Source organism: Strix aluco, chromosome Z (genome assembly GCF_031877795.1).
Source record: "Strix aluco isolate bStrAlu1 chromosome Z, bStrAlu1.hap1, whole genome shotgun sequence".
In the NCBI taxonomy this organism is placed as follows: Eukaryota; Metazoa; Chordata; class Aves; order Strigiformes; family Strigidae; genus Strix; species Strix aluco.
Window position 1 is genome coordinate 30363471 of NC_133971.1, and position 19863 is coordinate 30383333.

The window sequence follows — 19863 nt, forward strand, 5'->3', positions numbered from 1 at the left end:
GCATTTTTTATTTCAGGAAATGTGACTGACATTTGCAGATGCAACTCCAAATACACAGTTCTTTGACATTTGTAAAATATACACACACATATATACATATATGTATATATCTGCCTTGAAAATGTCACTGTCCTCTTTAATAGCAAATGTCTACTGTCATCTGGGACAACTCTGCTCTAGCACAGATTAAGGTAAACCTCTTTGAGAATAACTCAATTTCTCTGAGGTTTCTATGTGAGATAGTTAACAGTTCTCAACCCCAAAGCCCCGTGTTCAACAATGCACAGCTCTTCCCAGCCTCTATCCCCTCCTACCTGTGCATGGCCAGAATGGCAGCTCCTTGGAAGGCTCATTTCATTCCTCATGATCACTTGCCCAGGAATCAGTGAGGGGAACTGTGCAATCAGCTGCATTATAAAACCTAATAGTCTGTTACCAGTAATTTCCACGTGAACATTTCCACACATATTCACAGGGCTGGTGTAGTTCCATACACAAAAAAGTCTTCCTATTGTAAGAAGCAACATGAATTGTAATTCAGAGTAGTTTAGGTTTTTGCTACAGTTTATAGATCAACTTCTTGTAAACTAATTTAAGACTGTAAATTAGGAGTTTGAGATCTGAAATTCTCTTTTAAAGGAATTATAGTTACTTTTCCTACTTATTTATATTCATCAGATTTAAGGTCCACAGAGTCTTGTAAAGATTAAGGAAAATCCCAGGCTTGTATGAACTACTCTTGCCTTTGAAGAAATTTTGGGTTAAAAACTTGAAAAATAAAGGCAGAATTTTGTGAAAGATCTGGAAGGGAGATAAAGACTTCAGCTTCAATATATATGAACTGCCTTTTTCTGCACTGGACTAGGTATTCAATAAATATCTAATTAATGCTTTTTTCTGCAGTCATTTGAATCTGAAATTGGCAGTTGGAACAGAAGCACACAACTGGATTGCACTGCCTCTGATCTAATTTCCTAATTTTTTGGTGTGCAAAAATGGTTCTTGACCCTGGAATAACACATGTGAATCTTCCATCAGCCAAGATTAATTTCTGAATTCAAAACTACAATAGAGCACACCAAATATCTGATTCTTCCAGCACAGCATTTGTAAGAGTTGTTATTTTTTTTCTGCCTATATTTGACAAATCCTATAAAAATGGTGTGTCCTGTATTCCTCATGCAAATGATGGGAGATAATGCAACAGAGAAAAAAACCCACTGAGTTCAGTAGCTTACCAACAGAAATGTCAAATACTGAAAAATAAGCCCAAAAATTCAACAGTAGGAAAACAGTCATCCGGTCTTTGGGAGTCCTGAACCCTTAATTGCTTTGGACTTTGTATCAGATGGTGCTACATACACTGCTTTCTGGATAAAGGAACACAACCTGACCTGTTTTTCAAGCAGCAGATTTTATCATTTTGTTTATATAAAGAACTTGTTCTTAGTATGCTATAGTATTGAAATGCCTCTACTTTTTTAACAGGAATATGTTCCCAGAAAACCTTGTCCAGGCCTGTTTTCAACAGGTGAGTTTGAACATTCCTCTTTGCTACTGTAGTTTTCATTGTTAACTACAAATTATTCTTCTTTTATGTCCCCAAAAACTACATTGGTAACAATTATTTCTGAGAAGTCCAGAATTACCTTAATCTCCCATAAAAAGACTTTTTTTAAGATATCTTGGTTTCATTTCTATTTTGATAAACACTGTTATCAACTATTAACTCCTTGATCATTCCTTGCAAAAAGACACTGTTTAGGAGCTGGGTGCAGAAACCAAGAAGTGCAGAGGACAAGATTTTTCCTTTTGGGACAGGCAGAGTTAGAAGAACCATGTCATGAGGATCTATTTCCTTGTTTTTAAAAACCCTCAGTGTCTGATGAAATTTGCATAACTCAGCCCTCACCCCGATGTGTCTCACATCTAATGTCCATTGCCAGACCTGATGATCCATCTTAAGGAAAAGACAGCTAATTGGTAGAGTCTATTTGAGACATCTTTCAGAAAAAGTGAGATTTTCAAGATGAAAGAGGAAACTGCTGTCTATATATCAGACTTACTTCAGATTCAGTCATCATTATCTGTAAATATATCAACTGGGTTTTGTGATGCTGTCTGCTTCCCTTTTTTGTCTTCCCCAGCAGCTGCCTACCAGTTTGTCTGAGATTTGTATGTGAGGTAGTTAACCTTTCCCAGAAGATCACAGAATCACAGAATCATCTAGGTTGGAAAAGACCTTGAAGATCATCCAGTCCAACCATTAACCTAACATTGTCAGTTCCCAACTACACCATATCCCTCAGCACTATGTCAACCCGACTCTTAAACACCTCCAGGGATGGGGACTCTACCACCTCCCTGGGCAGCCCATTCCAACGCCTAACAACCCCTTCTGGAAAGAAATACTTCCTAATATCCAGTCTAAACCTTCTCTGGTGCAACTTGAGGCCATTCCCTCTTGTCCTATCGCTTGTTACTTGGTTAAAGAGACTCATCCCCAGCTCTCTGCAACCTCCTTTCAGGGAGTTGTAGAGGGCGATGAGGTCTCCCCTCAGCCTCCTCTTCTCCAGACTAAACAACCCCAGTTCCCTCAGCCGCTCCTCGTACGACCTGTGCTCCAGACCCTGCACCAGCTTTGTTGCCCTTCTCTGGACACACTTGAGTAATTCAATGTCCTTTTTGTAGTGAGGGGCCCAAAACTGAACACAGGAATCGAGGTGTGGCCTCACCAGTGCTGAGTACAGGGGTAAGATCACTTCCCTGTCCCTGCTGGCCACGCTGATACAAGCCAGGATGCCATTGGCCTTCTTGGCCACCTGGGCACACTGCTGGCTCCTGTTCAGCCAGCTGTCAATCAACACCCCCAGGTCCCTCTCTGACTGGCAGCTCTATAGACACTCCTCCCCAAGCCTGTGGCGCTGCTGGGGGTTGTTGTGGCCAAAGTGCAGAACCCAAGATGGTGTTAACTGTGCTGCTGTGCACAGCACTGAATGCATTTCCAGTTTATAAAACTCAATGTAGTTTTTCTCATATGTTAATTACTGTCATGTGACACTAAGGGGACAGACAGGTTCTTTTAGGGATCCATGGCAGAATGATGATAGCAATAAATCATAGTTACAATTAAAGCTTTATTTTCTTAAGAGGATATTATGATTAGTATAGCACAGATTTGTAATCAGAATAGCACAGAATTTCTATAAACAGATTCTGTGTAGTAAAATTTTATAATAGCACCACTTAGCTTATGATTTCTAATCACCTGGACTCTGCAGATTGGGTCAAATCTTAATACTTGGTTTGCTGTATCAACATAACAGTCATAATCTAGACTTGAAAAACATTAAAAAAAAAAAATATGAGTCACTTCCTCAGTCCTCGGAGCAAGCAGATGACAGTGGAGACACCCCTGGCCACTGGTGGGTCCTGGGTCTCACTGTGAAGCAGCAGCTCTTGTCCAAGTTCTCCTTTAGGACTTGTAACTGTTTGGTTTTATGGACAGTGCTCTGGGTGCTGTTATAATTCCCTCTTCTGTGGCAGGATCATCAACAACACCAGGTTGGCCAGGTGCCTGGGGCCTTCAAGGCTGGTAAGGAGGTCAGTAGTCAGCCAGGCACCCAGGACCCTTGAGGCCAGAAGGAAGGAGAAGAAATCTGGTTTGTTTACTAGATGCACAGGACCTTCAGGGTTTGATAGTAAGGGGAAAGGACACTAATAAGTGCCCAGCTCGGCCACAGAGAATGGCTGTTTGCCTTATATAATGGTGTTAGTTATGCTAACCACATTACCAGGGGGTCTGGTTGTATCAGCTCTACAGGGGTGACTGTCCCAGCAAAAAGTCCCCTTGCCATTGTCAGGAGCTGTGTCTTATCCCCACAAGACTGTGCCAGGTCCACAGGGCACCCAAGAGCCTGGGGAGCAGGACTCATAGCATATTATCTGTGACTCACTTGTTTGATGTGCAGCATCTGAAGTACAGAACCATGATGGCTCACATGAATTGGGAAATAATGTGTTTCTCTGTGTTTGCTACCTTCAAGTCAGATTGGTTCATTTTTCCTTTTTACTGGGCAAAGGCTAGGCCTTTGTCCATTCTTCAGTTTTCTCATGTTTCTAAGTAAGTTCTTCTATTTTTTTTTTAAATGTTTCTAGTATAAAACCAAACGTGAAAAAGTTGAAGCTACAACTGGCATGGATAAAAATAGCTCCACATTTACAGAAGAACCTGTTACAACTGCTACGACAGCAGAGGCTTCAGAGGTGTGAACTTTATTGTTGTATTCCTTCATAATGTATGAAGTGGGAAGAAAGAACATAGAATAAATTTGGCTTAGTTGATGTGGTTAGCAATTGAGAAAAGGAAGGAAATGCTACATAAATAGATTTCAGCAAGGGCACAAAACTTAATAAGTAAATGCTAGAGGTGATTATGAGGATCTTCAACTAGGTTTAAGAACACTAGAGGACTCTACAGGGAATTAAGCAGTCCAAAGATAATAGATGATGTGAGAAAATAATACATTCATATACACATTAAATGTACATGCTAATGAATTTTCAATGTGCTCAGAAATTAAAGATAACATTCACTGTGGAAAGGCTAAATGTATACCAGCACGAGATGTTCGAGCAGCAATGAAATAACTGTGAGCACGGCAGAAAGAAAGGAATGGAAAATCATAACTTTTTTTTAATGGAAAGCAAAACAATGGAAGGCATTTGTTAATTAATAGTTTGTTACTGTACCAAAAAAAAATGTAAAGAGACGAAAGTGAAGAAGAGGTTTAACAAGCCTCTGATTAGATGGAAGGCTTATGGGTACTGATGGTTTATAAAGCCTAGACTTACACTGGAGGAGACAGAGAAAGGAATTCAATAAAATATGAACACAGAACTATGAACAGAACTAAGTCAATATGCATTTTATTATACTCTTTCCAAATTTAATCTCATAGTAATGAGAGCATGGGAACACAAGCTGTATGAAAAGACATTAACTAAGTCCTGAAGCAGGATGTAGTGAAGAATTGCACCCTTCCCTTCATATGTTCATACTGCACAAACACAGAGGAATGTGTGAATACCTACCTATTTAGCAGGATTGTTATGCTATTTGTATGCAATTCTGCTATGAAGTATGCAATTTCACTGATTTCAGCTGAACAAAAGGTTTTAAACTTGGGGCAAAATTGGACACCATTATTTCAGTTCTTACGCAATCGACTATTTGTCTTAAATCCAGACTCAAATCCTTAAGTTGCTCAGAAATAAACACAAGGATTCTACATCAGCTGTGTTTTGTTCCCCACAGTAGGGAGTAAATCTTGTGTATATTGAAGGGATAACTCTGGATACCCAGATTTTACCATACTTTGTGTGAGAATTGTGTAGAAAGGCAACATAAATTAAGGGGTGCTTTATCCCCTGCTAGGGTTTGGTCAGATCCTTGCATAGATTTAAAATACAAATCTTTCAAAGACAATTTAGTTCTACCTTCGGGAATAGAGTGACTAGGGAAGAGCTCTGTGTCTTTTCAAAGAAAGATCTAAATGTGTTTTCATTTTAGAACTCTTTAAAGTCAGTGGTTTCAGATAGTAACTTTTTCCCTCTTTATTCTATAGAACAAAACCCAAGAATACAAAATCGTGGGCATGTATTCTGATGGCATCAATGTGCTGGGGTTGATCGTCTTTTGTCTTGTTTTTGGAATGGTTATTGGGAAAATGGGAGAGAAAGGACAAGTGCTGGTGGATTTTTTCAATGCACTGAATGAAGCTACAATGAGAATTGTTCAGATAATTATGTGGTAAGTCCAAGGACATACTGGCATTTTCTAACAATTTCTTTAAGTGGGTTTTGTCATTGAAGAGGTAGGAGCAGACTCATATTTCATGTTTGATTTTGTATAGTGCTTTACAGCAAACAACTTGAAAGGTTGGTAAAAAGATTCCTTTCTACAGAATTTGATCCTTTTGAGGAAACGAGACAGGGCTTCCACTTACTATATAGTAAAGAAACAGTCCTATTGGTACATAAGAAACCTGAGTTTTTCAGACATTCTTGCTAGAGGTTTATATCAAATCAGTACAACTGCACTAGTCATTTGAGGACTGTAAAAGCATTACCACCCATATGCCCTTCTCAGTCTTGAACACTATTCCCTGATAACCATTATGTTCACAGGATAGCTGTTCTTGGAGCTAAGTTCTTTTAGAAATACAAATTAATATACAAGCCACAGCACAGAGCAAAACTCAAAAGGGTGTGCAAAATACAACTTAACATCATTTACCTTCTGTTAATGGGTTTTGTGAGACAATATTCTCACAATATTCTCTCATAATATTCTTAGACAGGAGAAACAATTTAAAAATGTAGCAACTCATCTGCCAGTGTTTGGCTGAACTTCACAGCTATTCACAGAGCTTTTGTCCATGCAGATCACAATTAAAGGATCAGGACTATAAACACACACTCCTTTCCAGAGTTTGATCTTACATGTGGAGTGTCTTGTGCCATTTACTAGAATATTCTGCTCATATCTACATTTTGCACAAACAGTAGGTTATCAGATCTGGCCCTTCCACAGATTTTTCTTCCATCACAGCACACTGAGGATGCATAAAACAGTAAACCTGTCAAAGGTTTAGTTGCACACTTCTTGGTAAACTAGTTTCTGCAACCTGTCCTGTGCTCAGTAGCTGGTTCAGTCCCTAGCTGAGTTACAGCCCCATGAAATAGGCAGGCTCTGCAGCAAATTGCCACTAACGAGACCCAAGAGTTAGCACATGCCACAGATACAGGATCCTACCCATAAGCTGACTCTACATTGTCTTGCATGTGCCTGAAACTGGTGGTGTAGGCTCCCCGTGTTTCTACAGATGTGAGAATCGTTGTCCTGAATAAGATAAAGTTTGATGCTGACAGTATGAGGAATTCTGCTTTCACCAAGTTCAGGGCTCAGAAGGAACTGGGAGTCCCTGCTTTGCACAGGAACAAAGTACTATTTTATTTGTGAGGTAGCACACACACATTTTATAAATTTATACTTTGAAATTGATACATTTTATAGATACACACATTTATAGATTAATTCATACTACTCAAAGCTCTGAAGTGGCAACTTGTCTCTGTGGCAACCTGCTTGCTGGTACCAAAAGGAATGCAGTCGAGCTGGAGCTAGCATAAATCCTGATTTTTTTGCCTTGAATTTTCTGTAGGCAGTAGCCCATGCAGCTATTCATGTCTGTAAGGCATGGCCTTATGTAAGTTTACTGGGGGATGGGGACTTCTCTATCAGGCAACACACTAATGACTGTACTATCCCAACATACTAAAATCACTCTTATTCTGTGCAGGTAACACACATATAACCCCCAGTGCTGCAAGGCAGCTGCTATAAGCAAACAAGACCTTTCCTATCTGTGTGTGGTTGCAGAATGCAGAGATATTGGTCTCGGCCCTGCAAACTTCCACTTCCAAGTAAGCTTATGGCTATGCATAAGCATTTGCTGCAGCAGGACAAAGCCCACACTCCTTCCCAGCTTCTGGGTGTTCTGCGACACTGGGTCATGCAGTACTTGTTAGACTATGCATAGGGTTACATTTACTCTGATTTCTAATCTTTTTTCATTACCTCTGTTGTAGTCTTGCTGCAAGTGAATAAAGTAAGGTGTATAATAGAATATAAAAAAAAAAATCTGTTGTGTAGTAGAATATAAAAAAAATCTTCCATCCGATATAAAAACTTATACTGTGCAAGAAATTATTCTGTGGTGAGCACACAGTATTTCTCAATGCATTTTTAATTGTTTTATTTTTGTTTCCTAGGTATATGCCAATTGGTATCGTGTTTTTAATTGCTGGGAAGATAATAGAAGTTGAGGACTGGGAAATCTTTCGTAAACTGGGTCTTTATATGGCTACAGTACTAAGTGGGTATGTAATTTCTTAAAGATGAATTTAAATATGTGCAGTTTTTAGGGCTCAGTTGATTACAACTCAATTATCCACAATACCCAGCCTCTTCTAGGACAGAGACAAAAATTCTTGTCAGTGAAAATTATGTGAGTCTGGGTGAGGATGTTTGAATGTATGTATTAATGAATGCATGTTTCGCTGAATGCATATTTTGTTTTAAAAGGTCACTGCCTTGCTTTCTAAAACAAAACAACCCCAAAGGCTGTACTTGTATTCATTGTTTCATCTTCTCAACTTGGTGCTGAAACAGATAATATTGTATTTTTGAGAGTAGTAATACTTCTGTTAGATACTAGAAGTAGTTGGAAAAGGATGAGATTGTGAATTATGGTTTATTGGGGGGTTCCAGCCTATTGAAAATACATGAATATCTGGATTAAGTTGGGAACCTCCATGGGACATGTGGGCCCAAGGTGTCCCAGCACAGGCCCAGCTCCACTGCCCCATACAAATGCATAGTAAGTGCAGTGCACAATAAATGATGACAGAGGAAACTAACCCCTTCCCACCTCAGTTCAGAGCAAACAGCTGCCATCAAGAGAAGCCCTGAGGATTGCACTGTTTGTTAGTTGCTCCTTGTGCTGCAAAAGCAGCCGTTGCTATCTGAATAACTTTTTTTCTATTGTTTTTCTAGACCCTTGGCTGTGTAGAACAGTCTGGGGTGGAAGTTATACCTGCATAATGTGGAGCCTTGCAGATATGGAGCCTTAGAAGGGGCAACTTAACTGTTCCAAGTGATACAGGTTATAATACCAGATCATAATATATCTCTGCAGACTATCCTACAAAGAACCCTTTTGATAGATAAATGGATATTATAGTCCCAATAAGTTAAATGCATTTAAATTTCTATTTCCAATTCAGTGAAGCATAACTTCTAGGCTGTCTTGGTTCATTGCTTTAGCATCCACTCCTGTAATTCCTTCAGTATACTAAGGATTTATTCATGTTTTGTCTAGAGGCTAGATCCAAAGTTGTTCAAGAGATTAATTCCCCCCACTTTATGCATACGCATGCTATTCAAACATTATTCACACGCTTCCTGACAACCAAGCAGAGAGAAGGATGATATATTAGTCTTAAATGCAAACTTCCCTATGAATAGTCAAGAAGGATCTATTTTTTTGTTGCATTAATCTTTGCTAGAAAATCATATTTATTTCAAAGTTGTTGTTCTGTTTTCTGCATAAGCCAGTATGTTTGGACTAGCTTTTCAAAAATCATTTGAGATATAATGACTTTCTAAGTAAAAATTACAGCTCCAGAAATAGCACTGAATCATGACTTTTTCAAAATGTTAGAGAGATGAGTGCAAGTTATGTTTGACTAATACATAATGCAGTTTTTTTGTGAGTTTCTTGGAAAATAAATCAAATTTTTAAAGGTTGCAAAATTTTATGTTTACCAAGAGACTGTAAATCAAGAGACTAATGAGACCATGACCACTAGGTAGAATTCATTTATAGGATGACACTGTATCACTTCTGCAGGTTTTCTATGTTATTAACTCCAACTGACTCAGAGGAGTAGTATGTTGGATGGATTATTACTGTCCTTTAACTTCAGTTTTAGATCAGATAGCAAGTTTTATCACTGTTTACCTATTAATGGTTACTAATTCTACTGTGACAGGGTGTATCTTCCTTAAGATGTTTGTGAAGACACTACCTTTTCTAGAGTACTTCAGTTGGAAAGTAGACTACCATCACATATAATCTCTCATTTAGCTGGTAACCATAGGCTTGACAACAATCTTAAGTAGGTTCCCACATGCCATCAAAAAGATTGTATAAAGTAAGGTAGCCCACCTTTACAACCTTGGAGAGAAAAAGTCTCTGTTTCACCAAACTCCCTTGCACATGCCACAGTTTTTCCTGATGGGTGCTAGGGTAGGCCTCTGCACCATTTCTGTCTTTTACGGGATGGCCTACAGTGGGTGATGCTCAACATGTTGTGGAAAAGGGCTAACAGCAACACATTCTCTCAAAACTGACCATCAGGGAGAGCATGTTGTAATCAGATCACAGAAGCAAAGACAACATACACACAAGGCTATAGGCTACAGGGAAAAGGTGCTTGTTCTACATTTGCCAGCCTGCAAGAATACCCTTTTTCCCACCTGTCAGCAATCAGGAGAAGTTGTGCTCTTTCTTTGTTTTGGTTTCTTAAACACTGCTGTTCCCACCATCTTTCTGGTTTTCATCCTTATTTCCTTGACATTGTCTGTTTGCAGTGTGTTCTGTTCATCAGCACCTTCTGTAGCTGTCTATAATACTCCCTTTAAGCTTGATCCTGAGAATTACAGGTTATCTTAAACATATTTCTTGTATTCCCTATCAAAAAAAATGTGCAAGAGCATGAGGGCTGGTGTGTTTTATCCTCCTCCTCCTTTCCTTTATCTTCCCTCTTCAACTCATGTTCTATCTCACCTTCTTCCCAGCTTTATGGGAAGCATGACCCTCCCAGCATGACCTTCCACATTTTCAGTCCTACCAGCTCTCACCCACCATTGCCTGCAACACATCTCAGGCTTTGTCTCATTCAGGTCACCATGAGGGAACAGACTTCCCCCAGTGCCTCTGCTCCAATTGGCCACTAGATATCTGCAGCCTCTCACTTTTAATGGTTGCAGTGTCAGGATGAGGGCATGTTAGCAGTCACAGAGGAGGAAAATCAAAATAGGAGGCATAATACAAGTGCCAGAGGACTCTCATCCTGAGCTTGAAAAAAAGAAAAGGAACCTACAGCAAGCAGACTCACTTGCTGTGCCTTTGTCTCTTCTGAAAGTAGCAAGGCAGCTGCATCTCTGGACACTATAAGGAATGCCAGATTCTGAGGGACAAGATTCTTCCTATCTTAAAATTGAATGCTATTAGAATTTCTCTTTTCAGTTGCTGATTATGATTTTTTTAATAAAAAATTTATGCTGCTTGCTGTGTCGCATTTTATGCATGAAAATAAATATTACTTCAGATTTGTTTCATGAAAATCAGTAGTAGCAAAACAGATATGCACAAATACTTTATTTTAGATAATGCCATGTTCATGCTGCCTCTAAAAACGTGCAGATCTAAATGTTTCAAAAGACCTATTTGGAAGTCAGTATGCTTCTAGACATAGATATACTTGAAATGTTTATTCTCATCAATGTTTTGTGAAGACACCCAATGACACCCATGCCACTACATTTTTTTCTGTATGTTCTGCAGCATTCAGTTTGTTCTCAGGCACCATTGTGTAAATTGTTATGTTTCTTTCTAGAGTTCTTTGCAAAATTTTATCAATATATGGTGCATACTGTTATGTACATTCTACTAAATAATTTGTTCACACACAGAATGAAAACGTTAATGCTTGTTGCTTTTAAAAAGATAATTTTTCTAAGGAAACAACTAGTTAGGTTTTGTGGGTGATTTTTGGTTCTGTTGTGGATTTCCATACCGTGGCTACTGCTGTCTTAATTGCCTATTTTTGGCAGAACAAATGGTACCATGATTTATCACTATCTTTATCAGCTGCTCTGAAATCATAAAGCACTATTACAACACAGTAACATTCACAAGAACATCTTGTGAGGACAGTCTAAAAACCCCAAGGTCATATATGACAACAGCTCTGGGCTTTATGTTTCCAGGCTATGATTTCTTTTCACAAGAAACTGATGTTGCTATAATTGCTTGCGACCTTGGAACATAGGAAATATCTCACAGACCCTTCAAAAATATTTCACTTAAGATATACTTTCAGCAGGCTCTTTTCCTCTAATCTTAATGCCCACAAAGCTCTGCATTCATACACCTTCAGGATTAATGCACAATGTTCAAAATTAATGTACAAATTGAAGGATGACTTTGTCCCTGAGACCCACCCAAATATCCAGCCAAATACACCTGAACAGCTGAAGTCAAGAAGACGGTTTGATCTTTTGCATGTCAACACACTTAATTTTAAAAATTAATAGTTTCAAAAGACAGTATTTTAGCATCTTAAAACATTAAAGTTGGTGAGACTACATATATCTTATTTGTACATTCTGAAATACCTCACTACATATTAATTGTAGACCTAAGCTTACACAGTTTTCAACAAAGTAAGTGTGGATTTTTTTTATAGGATCACGTTTGAAGTTTCTGCAGAAAGATGTGGGCTTCATCTGTCTCTGTCTGGGAATGATAGTTACCTTTAATTCCAAAAAGTGTTCTATAATAAAGGCAGATAAACTTAGAAGAATCACCTGGTTTGTCTTTCTGGTTTGTCTCTAGTCTGCATTCTAAGGATTTTGTAGGAGAGTGGAGTGTTTTAGCATTATTTCAAGTCATCCTCTTCATATCAGTTTAAATATTATTTATTACTTTCATTTTCTTGTCTTCATCAGTTTAAAATTATTTCCAATATATTAGCTAATTCTTGTTCTACTTCAGAAAAAGAGACAATTAATAATCTCTCTCTCCCCTCCAAAAGAAAGTGTAGAACAACATTAGTATGCTTTTTTTTATTAAGATGGTATACTCTCTAAATTTTGGACATAGGTGTTGCTAAAGTCACTGTTAGTGTTTTGCAAGTGTACCTGAGGACAGAACTAAATACTTATTATCACCATCTTGCTAAAACAAGGCAATTAGGTGGATCCATTTGTTTAACTAGTCCATTTTATTTTGCAGACTTGCAATTCATTCCACTATAATTTTGCCACTGATCTACTTAATAATAGTAAGAAAAAATCCTTTTCGGTTTGCCATGGGGATGGCTCAGGCACTTCTGACAGCCCTCATGATTTCTTCCAGGTAAACAACAGAAACATTTATGTTCTTAGAGTAATTGCATTGTTTGTGCGCTGACTTTATTGCTACTTTGTTACACACCTGATTTCTCACGGACAATTCTCAGTCCCCTGGAGGTTGAAATATTACTTTCATCATTATTTCTGTAGTACCCAAAGGGGCACTATAGATTGCGCTGGCCTTACACCAGAGTCTGCCCTTCCCAATAGGAGACAGTTCTTTGCCAATTGGTTCATGAATCACAGACTTGCTACAGTTTACACTGTTGCACTGTTTCTGTGACTAAATACACCATGATGATTTTACCATGTAATTTTGAGGATGACTAAGACTTTATTTCTCATAATTAGAAGAGATCACAAAAGTTACCTTGCTTTTTCATGGTGCAGCCTTCTTGCCTGCCTTAGATCTCTGTCAAGAGTCTTAGAGCAAATCAGGCTCTGAGGAAGAGGAAAGATAAGGTAAATGCTATGCTGTTGCCTGCGCTTATCCTTATGTATTTATCTTTGCACCAGTTCAGCAACTTTGCCTGTCACGTTCCGCTGTGCAGAAGAAAAAAATTTCATCGACAAAAGAATTACCAGATTCGTTCTTCCAGTTGGAGCTACCATCAACATGGACGGCACAGCTCTTTACGAAGCAGTAGCAGCTGTATTTATTGCACAACTGAATGACTTAGAACTGGATATTGGCCAAATTGTTACCATTAGGTAAGACTAAATTCATCACACGCATTTTATTGGAGGTGGTTTTTTTACATTAACTTTGGATACCCCATGGGAAAGTTGAAACTGTCATTCACAGCACAAGAAGTAACAGAAACGTTTTCACTTCTTGGTCCAAGACCTTGCCTGTGCAACCTGATGAGGAGGTAGGATGGGCCAGGGCAAGCAGCTGGTGTACAGCATCATTCTGAAAATTGCCATTACTCTTCCACTGCAGATACTTGCAAACCCAACTCAGCCTCTACCTCTGATCTGTCCAGTTTGTTTGTTAGTCATGCGTTGCCTATTATTCTACAGTGTAACCCTTACAGTATCTGTACATGACTTGTCCCATAAACTTGTCACCAGACTCTGAGGAGGGGAAAAACTAGAACATTCGGGCTTCTTTCTTACAATAAGCCTGAAATATTATTATTTGGGCTAGAAAATAGAGTTTCTGTGAGCAGCATGTATTCTGAATGCCTTTTCTGGGCTTTATTTGAATGTAGTGTCACAGCTACAGCAGCCAGCATTGGGGCTGCAGGTGTCCCCCAAGCCGGACTTGTCACCATGGTGATTGTGCTGAGTGCTGTCGGCCTGCCCGCTGAAGATGTTACTCTGATCATTGCAGTTGACTGGCTTCTGTAAGTTTAAGGCAATTGATATTTAATTCTTTCTCCTTTTTTTAATGTTTACATAAGTTTTGTGGGAACATGTGAGTTTGAGAAAGAAAGCAACAAAATCATTTAGAACTGTTGCAGGAATTGAACAAAGATTCTTCTTATGGCCAGGCTTGTTCAGTGTAGGGTTGAATGCAGTAGTGGCTTCAATGCTGAGAGAAGTCCCACTGCATGGGATGGCAGTGAATAACCTCACATCCAGAGGTGCTATCAACCTTAAAATAGTGGCCATAGCATTAAAAAATCATGAGCATAGTACTTGGGATAGACAAGTTTGACAGCACCGAGGAGTGCCTCTGGATTGTCAGCTGTCAGCATATGCTAAATTGATACACCATTCATAAAAATCAAATGCAGCCACAAGCAGAACATCTCAGCTGATTTCCACAAAGCACATAAAATCCATACACTGGTGAAGACATAGTGGAGCACAACATGAACTAAGCAAACCTGGTCCTGGACCCCACATGCACACACATGACAGCTGTACATGGGTCTGTGCTGGGGCTGTTCTTCACTGAGAGGTTTTTTTTAAGACCCAGTCCCTCGATCAGCAGGCACACACAGGCAAACTCAGAAAGCATTCCTTATGCCTGATCCCAACCATCTCACCTCAGTGCACATCAAAACCCCTCAGTCCCACTAAGCAGCTCTTTCTAGAGAGAAGCATTTTCACCAGAAATCTTTTCTGTTCAGCTTACACAGAGATGTTTCTCTGCTACTTTTTCAAAAGCCCAAAGAATCACAGAGTGTATTCGGGAGTTCAGGAGGACATCAGCATTCAGTATAGTCCCATGATTCACTGGGAAAGAGTAACAGGATTGACAAGTTAAGGACTACAACTTTAGTTTGTAATACAGCTTTTTTGCCCCCTGAACTGTGCCAGCTTTAGTGCTCAGACCAAGGTCTTGTTCACCTGCAGTAACTGAGCATGGATGATATTTCATTAGTATCAATGCAAAGATCTTAATCATTTCATAGTCTCTGCATGTCTTCCTCTTAAGCTTATATTTACACTCAAGGTAAATGGATTCCTGTTCCTCCCCCACCCTCACCAATCATTTTCTCGAAGGATTTCTGTATTTATGTATTTCACAGATATATATAATTTATTTGATTATATAACTCAATTTTGCAAGCCGAGAGAGAAATTACACTCTCCAGAAAACCAGAGTTGTTGAATGGATCCAAGAACCAATTCAATTTTTGTATAAGCATAATTCTCCAAACAAAACAGCTCCAGCCACAAGTACATTGTCCCCATCAGCTGTCTGCAACAGGGTCTAATAGGTTTGGGTTTTGTGTTCCAAAATAAATTTTTTCTCCAGCTCTCTTCTTTTCCCAGTGGGCATTTAGTTTTGCTAAGGATGGTGAAGATCCATACAAACCACTGGCTCAGAGCAGGTAGCTGAAGAAGAGTGTAAGAGCATAACAAACATCTACTGGTTCTTGTCCCAAAGTACTCACCTAGCCTGTTGCAAATTACAGCTCAGAGAGTTCCTGACCTAGAGGTAGTTTTTGTTTTACCAGTGTTCAATAGATTTCTTCTTTTTCCATGAATGCCTCCTTGCTTTTGGGGCCCATATAAACTTTTAGATTTCCATAAGTCCTGTGCAGAGGAATCCTACAACGTGTGCAGAGACATATTTAGATTTGTTTTAATCTACGTCCTAACTATTTCAATCTATGCCTTCTAATTCCTTTATTGTAGCAAGAAAGAGAGAAAGAAAACAGTAATTCCCTATTTCTCATAGTAATCATAATTTTAGGGATCTGATCTTGCCTTCACTTTGAAAGTCTACAATTCATGTGATTCTTATGCAACAGTACTAATACCTGGAGGCTAACTGTTCCACCATGAAAGACAAAAAAATTCAAGCTGTTTCTGATTCTAATTGAGATATTTTTCAGATTAAGGTGTCTTGTTGTGTAAAGCAAATTAAAGATTAATTTTATGTACCAGGGATCATTGCCAGTGCATTTTACACCTCAGCAGATGGAATGCATATCATGATGTCATGTAGATTATTAACACTTCTGCCTTTTGTACTTATTGCTAAAATGTATTATTTTGCAACCTGCTAGTAGTGGCTCATTAACAATCCTCTAGTTAATTCTGAACATACCAAGGTTTTATTACATAGGCTTGAGGAGTACTTTCATGTTTTTAATGAAGAAAGAAAAATTTTGAGAATAGAGGTATTATGAAACCTGAGTTTCCAGTTCTGTTGATTTCCTCACTTGTCACACTGATCCTATCAGAATTTTACTTTACCCATCTCTCTTCCTTTCCCCACCATATATTTTCTTTCCACATGGAGAACACATGGGCACTTTTTAGCACTGGGGTTCAGCAGCTGTAGTAGAAGAATAAGAATATGTATATGAGACATGCTGATTCACTTCACTGTTGTTTCTGTAGTCCCTTCTGTTTGTGAATATACCCACCTCGACGTGTCTGCACAGACAGAGCAACTCGTTCTGCCACAAAGCCCTTGCAGTGCCATGTAGATGAAAAGAAAAACAGGGAAGCGTGACCTTCCACTGTTCCTACCTTATCCATGCCAATTTTCAAACTTTGCTATATTGCATGGTTTTGTTGCTCCTCTGCCAAGTAGTGGCAGATTTTTAAGGCCCGCAAGTCACATTTCTGTTGGGAGAAAAATCAAAAGTACAGAAGTATCATATTCCTTTAAGTGACTTGTTTAATACAACTTTGTACTTCAACCCCTTAACAATGAGAAGCTAACAGAAGATAGCCTTTCCCGTTTCCAGTGTTTGGGCCAGAATACTGAAGATACTGGGCTAGGTGCTCCTCTGGCTGAGGAAATGACTGTTAGAAAGGCAAAAGGCACAATGCAGACTCTTCTGCTGTACGCCACAGTCTCTTCTCCCAACAAAAGCAGTCTCATCACAAAGAGAACCAGCTGTGTAGCATACTTCAGGGCCTGAGAAGTGAACCCTACAGCATTTTGTGAGACTGTCCACAGCAGTGTGACTAATGCTCTAATAGGCTAGTGACATGACTTGCAGTTTTGCACACCCTGTACAAAGTAATTTATCATTACAGGGATTCCAGGTTTCTTCAAACACATGTGGGGAAAATTCTGTTTCTTGTTCTATATGATTTTTTTCTTTTAATTGCAGAATTACTCCAAATCTGCACTGGGAAGAAAAAACAGCTCTGCATTTGTTAGAGTAGCGTACTTTTACTAAAAGAATTTTCTAAGTAACATGCAGAATGGTTTGTCTGACAATATTTTTTTTCCATAGGGATCGATTCAGAACAATGGTGAATGTCTTGGGAGATGCCTTTGGTACAGGAATAGTGGAGAAGCTCTCTAAAAAAGAGCTGGAGCAGATGGATGTCACCTCTGAAGTCAACATAGTCAATCCTTTTGCCTTGGAAACAACAGTACTTGATAATGATGAAACAGAAACCAAGAAATCGTACGTCAATGGAGGCTTTGCTGTAGATAAGTCTGACACCATATCCTTCACGCAGACATCTCAGTTCTAAAGCCAGTAGCTTTCAGGTAAAACAGGAGCACTAAAGGACATGGCCATATGCAATATTTCAAAAAGCTTAAAGGATAATTGAGAATTAATTACATCTCACGTGCATTTGATTTACTACAGCAGACTCTGATTCCCCTTACCAGTTCTACCCCCTTCTCATCACCTCTCCCAACAATTTGAACTCACTACTTCTAGTCCTTGCTGATAGGTTAAGAAAAGGACAGTTGTAAAATACTTTTTTTTTTTTTTCCCCCCAAGAATATACACTATTGATGAGGCTATGAAATATCTCTTTGGAATCGGCATGCTCGTAAGTGGGTATCTTAGCTGGGACAGCCAGACATGTTTTACTCAGGAGTAGCACAGCATTTCACATCTTACCCACGTTACAAAACACCTGTATGAAATCCCTTTTAACATCCTTGCCTTCTAAACACATTGCACTGCACTTGACACCTACTGTAACTTGATCACGTGCCAAAATACTCATTTCTGCAGCTGAGAGGATACAACTTGGGTGATTCAGGAAGGAACAGACCAGAAAAACCTTGTGAAAAGTGTTTTACTGTGAACAGGGTTTCATTTTTCTTTAACTGTGAAATAATTGGGCATGGAAGAATTTTCAGTGTTTGTGTAGCTAGGTTTCCCTATGCCTTTCATATGAATGTCAGCTGCTGGGATTGTCCTTCAGATGTGAAATAAATTGCTGTCTTCTGGCATTTGAAGAGTTTATGTAAAGTGATACTTCACCAATTTAGGTCCACTTTGATGGCCTCCTAATACATTTCCATCAGAAGAAGAAATAAGTCTGTTTACTGTTGTTCACCTTTGACTCTAAGCAAATATGAATCAGCCCAAAAGTAGTCAGAGGTCATGAAGATGAAAATAGACTACATAGCAACACATAGTGCAAATTCTAAAACTTTCCTCCTTGGAATAAAAACAGATATAATATCAAGAATATAGGAGGTATACCTTTTTCTACAAAGAAGCCACTATCATGAAGCTTTTTATACAGACTGGTTGGGGGTTTGCTCCTTGCTTTAGTTTGCCAGTTGAACATGCAAGTCTCTAGCTGCAACACTACTACAGTGCCAACATTTCAGCTAAGCTGTATCTTATGAAGCATTTCTGGACTCGGAAAGTCATGTCTTCAGGTGGCTTGCTATAGGATAAGAAGCACCACGAACTTCCTCATAAGAAATCTCCATTTTCTGAAACATTTTGTACAAGATTTCCATGGTGCAAAAATCACTCTCTCAAGGGAGGAGTTGCTGTAACAAATTTTTTTGCCTTGCACATTAATTAGCCATTTTATATGTAAAGTAAACTGAAATTCATATACAGTTCTTTGTTTGTAAATAAGGTTGTGGTAAACCTAAAACTACACTCATATCTAACAAAAAACCCCTTCAAGTTCCTGCAGTGTTATATACTCGATTCAATTCTACACTTTTGTATTTAAATAAACCAGAAGTGTGCCAAAGAGAACTGATTAAGAAAACAGTTACTGTAGTTTTTGATAAATAGCACCTTAAATCAACAAGTCAATGACACATAATACTGTATTTAAATTAAACATTGTAGACTATATGGAAGTGTTAATCTAAGTATTGGTATGTTTATACAAAATAAAGAAAATGTACAGAGTGAGTAAATCAATCTTTTACCTTTGCGGAAATAGTATGAGACAGTCTTTATTTGTACAGCTTTGCTTATGGGAGGAAAAAGCCCACCGGTTTCCACAACTAGCCTATAATCTATGCTTTGTCTTTTCTTTGCTTTTTTAAATCACCCTTTTATGATCACCCCATTATGTAGTCACCCTGTTATGATGTACTGTGAACAGTGTTACTAAAATGTTCTAAATAAATAATTTCTCTTTACTCTTGTTTTAGCCTAACATTCTCTCCTCACTGTAGCATATTAAGTTCCTTTAGCTAGAGCAAGAAAACCAAAACTGGTTGAATTTAGGATTTATGTTATCTTCACTAGGGACTCACTTGTAGCTTTGGCAAGAATTGCTCTCCTCTTCCAATAAAAAAAATGCTTAAGTGCTGAGATTGCAAGAAAGTCCTCTTAACTGTGGGTGATCTGGGTTGGGAGTATACTGTTAAACACATGCTAAGCAGGTGATTATTTATAATTTATTTGTATGGATCAGATTCAACTAAGCAGGGGTTGATGGTGCTG

At 38.7% G+C, this 19863-nt stretch overlaps 1 protein-coding gene across 3 annotated transcripts in view; it reads left to right on the forward strand.

Annotated features, from left to right (window-relative positions):
• The window catches only part of SLC1A1 (solute carrier family 1 member 1), a 56058-nt gene extending 36502 nt beyond the window's left edge, over nt 1-19556 (forward strand). For all 3 annotated transcript variants that reach the window (XM_074811948.1, XM_074811950.1, XM_074811949.1), the window contains 8 exons: nt 1489-1531; nt 4159-4266; nt 5628-5812; nt 7837-7944; nt 12648-12770; nt 13283-13477; nt 13981-14115; nt 17425-19556. In XM_074811948.1, coding sequence (XP_074668049.1) covers nt 1489-1531; nt 4159-4266; nt 5628-5812; nt 7837-7944; nt 12648-12770; nt 13283-13477; nt 13981-14115; nt 17425-17671 — 1144 coding nt within the window. In that variant the 3' untranslated portion in view covers nt 17672-19556. The remainder of the gene's footprint in view (nt 1-1488; nt 1532-4158; nt 4267-5627; nt 5813-7836; nt 7945-12647; nt 12771-13282; nt 13478-13980; nt 14116-17424) is intronic.
• The last annotated feature ends 307 nt before the right edge of the window (nt 19557-19863 follow it).